The 4,981-nt window shown below is 45.1% G+C and overlaps 1 protein-coding gene across 1 annotated transcript; it reads left to right on the forward strand.

Moving 5' to 3' along the window:
* The first annotated feature begins 1,469 nt into the window (after positions 1–1,469).
* Positions 1,470–4,627, forward strand: LOC127312407 (uncharacterized). The gene is made up of 5 exons (XM_051342946.2): positions 1,470–1,961; positions 2,053–2,124; positions 2,210–2,300; positions 2,778–2,863; positions 4,226–4,627. The coding sequence occupies exons 1-5, from the start codon at positions 1,629–1,631 to the stop codon at positions 4,373–4,375; spliced, it is 732 nt and encodes a 243-aa protein (XP_051198906.2). The 5' UTR covers positions 1,470–1,628; the 3' UTR covers positions 4,376–4,627.
* The last annotated feature ends 354 nt before the right edge of the window (positions 4,628–4,981 follow it).

Genomic DNA, 4,981 nt, shown 5'->3' on the forward strand with positions numbered 1-4,981 from the left:
CACGAACCAGCACCACCGTAGCAAGCACCTGAGGCGACGGCACGAGTACTGCGAGCAGCACCCGCGCCAAGTCAACCCCAGGAGCGTACTCATCGTCGGCGAGGACGAGATCTCACCTGAGTTCGTCGAGGCGATTCTCCACGAGATCCAGGACGGAGGCGATTCGCCAGGAGAGGACGAGAAGGGGAAAACTGCGCGGACAGATCGATAGATCTGCACGCGGCGGTTCTAGATCGGTAGGTGGCTACGGCGGAGGAGCACGGCGATGGCCGGAGCGAGGCGGCGGCCATGGCGGCGACGCCATCGCCAGAGCGTCGCGAGAGATTAGGGTTAGAGGTGAACGAGAGAGAGAGGGCCGAGTGAGTGAGAGTGAGGTGGGCCGTTCGGCGCCACCGAACCCAAAAGGGGATTGGCCTTAGTGGGCTGTCCCATGGGTTTAGGTAAATGGGCTGGGCCCAATATGGGTCCAGGGGGGTATTTTGGTCTTTTAACAATTAATAAAAGGCCAGAAATTTACCAATTTTTAGTAAATAAAATACAACTCCAAAAATCCATTAAAAATTGGATTAGTGAATGAAAAATAAATCTTAACAAGAATAAAATATGAAATGGAATTTATGAAACAAATTCAAAATTATGAATTTTAAGAATTTAAATAATAACTTGGAAATTAAAATTATTATTTCCTTGTAATTAAAATTCAAGGAAAAATCTCAAATAAGTTCAAATACTTATTTTCAAACATTTCAAAATGAAATCCTAATATTCCAAGTCATTTCTATTGAAAAGGGTATTTTTCCAAGAAAAATACTATATTCCTTTTTATTCCAAAAACTATAGAGATAACTCTATGATTTCAAATTATTTTTGGAATGATTAAGGGAATCACTGTAACGGCCCAGGGTAGCACTCCTATTAGATTTGTTTGTGTTTTTCTTTGTGCATCATCATGACATCATGCATCATATCATCCATGATTTCACTAAATAAATTATTTTATAAAGCCTAGATATTTTGTTTTCCTCTCAAATGGTTTATATAATAAACCCTCCTCTTTTCTTTTCTCTAACAAAACCCTAACAAAACAAAACTATTTTGCTATAAAACCTTTGGATCTTATTTTACCATTATCTCCACCTCTGTACTCAAATTCAAACTTTTATTTGAGTTGATTCAAATCAATTTGCAAAACAACATTTAAAAGGAGAAAACAATTTTAAAATAAAACCCCCTCTCCTGGGCCCTATCCTCCCTAGCCCAACTCCCTCTCCCCCTTTTCAACAGCCCACCACCGGTCCAATCCAACCCTTCTCAGCCGCATACCTCTTCGCCAGGAGGAGAGGTCCTCATGTTGTTGTCCTCTCCTTCTCCCTGTCGCTTTCTCCCTCATGGCCGGTGCGTGACCACCACCGCACACCCACATGCTCCCTTCCCTTTTAATCCCCATCAGTTGCCCGGCAAACCCTAGCCCATCTCCCCTCGTGCCGCCGCCACCTACCTTCCCCCACCTTTTATCCTTTTTCTCTTCTCTGTGAGCAACGAAGGAGGAAAACCCCACATTGCCGCCTCAACCTCGCCATGGCGCCGCCGCTCGAGGCCACCCCTCGCCGAGCCGAAGCCACTAGAAGATGCGCCGCGTCGTCCTCTCCATCCTCATGCAAGGAATCGAGTCAAAACCCTGTAAATCGAGCGCAAGGTCGCCGTTTCTTCTCCATGGCCGCCATGCTCCGGCGTCGATTCCGGCCGCCCTCGTCCTCTTCCGGCCAAACCGAGCCCACCTCCGGCTGTCCCGTGTCCAGGCGCACCCCCGAAGCCCTCGCGCTCGTGCTGTTTCGGTCGCAGCCGGCAAGTTCTTCTCCAACCAGTGGCTTCCGCCATGGCTGGCCTTCCCGAGCTCCATCTCCTTCGCTTCAAAAACTCGCGTGGCCCAGCAGGTCCAACAACACAACTGCAGCAGAGTGGTTCGTTTCTTGTTCCGTTATGCAGCAGAGCCAAGTTCGATTCTCCATCTCTGCGGATTAATTCCATCCTTTTTGTTTCCGTTTTGTACAGATCCAGCGCTCAAAGGTACTTCACTTACTGCGTGAGATCATGCAAAACAACATCAGCAGCCTAGATCATCTGGTTCGTTTCATTTCCTGGATCGTGAGATCCCATGTTCAAATCCTACTACAGGCGATTAATTTCCTATTTCTTTTTCCTGCTCTAGATCCACTGGGCCTTGGCCCATTTCTCTCCCGTTGCAGCCGTCGCCCGCTCGCAGCAGCCCACCAGCTGTTGCCGCTCGCAGGCCAGAGCTGGTCCGGCCTCTCCCTTCTCTGTTTTTTTTTTTTTTTTGCAAAATCTTGGTAAAATCATATCTTCTAAACTATAACTCTAAATAAAAAGTGTTATATATGAAATTTGATCATAAAAATGTGCTGAACATGAATATGCCATCCATTCATCTGTTTGCATCTCGCATCATGATGCGTGTTGATAGTTCTTGCATGTATAACTCACATATATGCGGAGCATTTCGGATTTCCAACTAAGGTTTTCCCCGCTCCGTTTAAATTTGATGTAGCTCACCCCTGCCATGTTTGCTATGCTAATCCACCCTTAAATTTGTTGGTAGAAAATACAACTCTAACCTAATTTGTTTTTTCGGGGTTCCGACTTCGATTAATATGGATAAATTGCATCGCATCATATTTGCCATGTCATGCATATCATCTTGATCATGCTGGATCTTCTTTATCCGTAGTAGTAAGACTTGCATGTGTTGTGTGTTCCAGCATTTGCTTCTTCCCGGATAGGATCACGAAGTGTTGATGTGAGATACGACGAGTTCTCCGACAAGTTCTTCTCCAGCTTTTCTCAGGCGAGCCATCTCTCTTCACCTATTTTACTCTCTCCCTCGCATTGCTATCCTTATGTTACGATTCTTTATCGAGTCACGTGTCCTATTCCACTTGTTTACCATAATAATCCTATATGCACCATTTCTTACCCATAGCCGTTGCTTGATGTTTGAGCCTTGCGAGTCGTAGGCGTGTTTAGGCTTTGCTGTTTATCTCGATCTGTTATCGAGATATGTTGGGTTGTTGGGTGGTTATCACATGCTATACCAGTTGTTGGAGATACACATGCTTTACTTATTTGTTAACAACTAAAATTGTAAGCAGACGCATCTGTGAGCCCCTTTGCGAAAGCATCGGAACTTTGACTCACTAATGTCCCCTAGGCCTCGAGTTCTTGTTATCTGTTCCGAGACTGAGCGCTCTAACCACACGTGGGTATGCTTACCGGGTCTCCCCTCGACCACTGCCGGAATCTACAGCTTTGTCCAGTGGCCACAACTAGTTTGAATGTTTGTTTGATTCTCCCGGGCGTGCAAGCATGTTTCTTTGTGGTCAGATGAGATGATGTTATTTTTGGGGAAGCCATGTGTGCCTTGTATCCCCGTTGTCTCTTGCACGTCCGTAGGTGCGGCACGTATTGTTAAGAGGTCATCCTCTAGTGGGCTCTGATCCTCTTAGCCGTTCTCGCAACAGCTAGGTCCGCGTCGGAGTTTCGATCGGGCTCCGAAACGGGTTAACTTAGTTAGGTGGCTTCCTGGACATTGTTGTCGTGAAGGAGAGTGCGAGTCGTGATATCCACCTGTCGCAAGTGGGTTGAGCGTGCGTGTGGGCACATTTGGGCATCCCTGCAGGGTTACAATCTTATCGATAAGCCGTGTCCGCGGTTATGGACGACTTGGAGCTGTTTAACTCGATCATAGACAACCTACACCATGTTACTTGTTGTTAATAATCTGATAATAACTTGCGTAGTAATATAGCATTACTACAACCGATACCTAATAAAACTTGTCCACCGTTGAGTGCCTTTTACATTGCCTCTTCGCAATTGTTGAAGGGGATATGTGTAATCGGCTGGGTTATGTTTGTGTAGTATGTATCTGTTACCTTATGCGCTCTCTTACCTTCTCTGATTAGACGGATGTTGTAGCATGTCTCTATTGGTTATAGTTTTGCTGCCGCTAAACCTACCATATAGCCCCAGGCGATATATATATATATATATATATATATATATATATATATACTCGCCCGGTGAGCATAGCCATTTCTAGTCTCGCTAAGTACGTGCCGGAGTTCGTTCCTTGGTACTTACTCTCGCCTTTTCCCTTTCTCTTTTGCTTCCTCCCTTTTGTCGGCAACCGATGGCCCGATTTTGACAGGTACGAGATGACGACGTTAGCAAGGTTACCCTTCCGGCTTGGCCTGGGCAGGGTTATGGACGCCACTGGTTATCTTCAGGACTCTTAGTCCAATTTGTATCTTGTCCGTACTCGGACGTATTCGATCTTCTGTATGATTTGGATATTTGAGTTGTATATTTGTATCTTGACTCGTTGGAGTCGTTGTTGTAATATCTGTATCTTGTGGGCTCTATTGTAATCCTGTTGTAATGGTACTGCTCGTGATAATTCCTCTGGCATCACGTGTGTGATTCTTCGCGCACGTCGTGTCGGAGGGCGTCTCAGAATCGATATCGTGCAGATTTTGGCGGGATCGCTGGAATCCTCAGGATACCGGTTCCGGGGTGTCACAATCACCAAGTAAAATAGTTTTACTTTGAATTGATTGTACTTTGTGAATTAAAATGGTTTATACTTTTAAATCAATTGCAAGTTACTGTCGAAGTCATAAATCTTAAACGCAACCCTAAATTGATATGACTCAGCGGGGTAAAGGGATTCAACATAAAATAATACATCCATGATTGCATTATTTGGATTTTATAACATTGTCCTTACCGGACGATGATGCTTCTTACAGAACCCGAGGTCCAGGTTCCATCAACTGCATTGAACTGCACTATCTCGCAGTCCACAGGAAAGTTCACCCTTGCTCATATAAACTTGAGTATTTTCTATCATTTTACTGCAAAGCTATATACTTATCATTCCTGCATTGCAAATGAAATGTTACTT

The sequence above is a fragment of the Lolium perenne genome, chromosome 1 (genome assembly GCF_019359855.2).
Source record: "Lolium perenne isolate Kyuss_39 chromosome 1, Kyuss_2.0, whole genome shotgun sequence".
Taxonomy (NCBI): domain Eukaryota; kingdom Viridiplantae; phylum Streptophyta; class Magnoliopsida; order Poales; family Poaceae; genus Lolium; species Lolium perenne.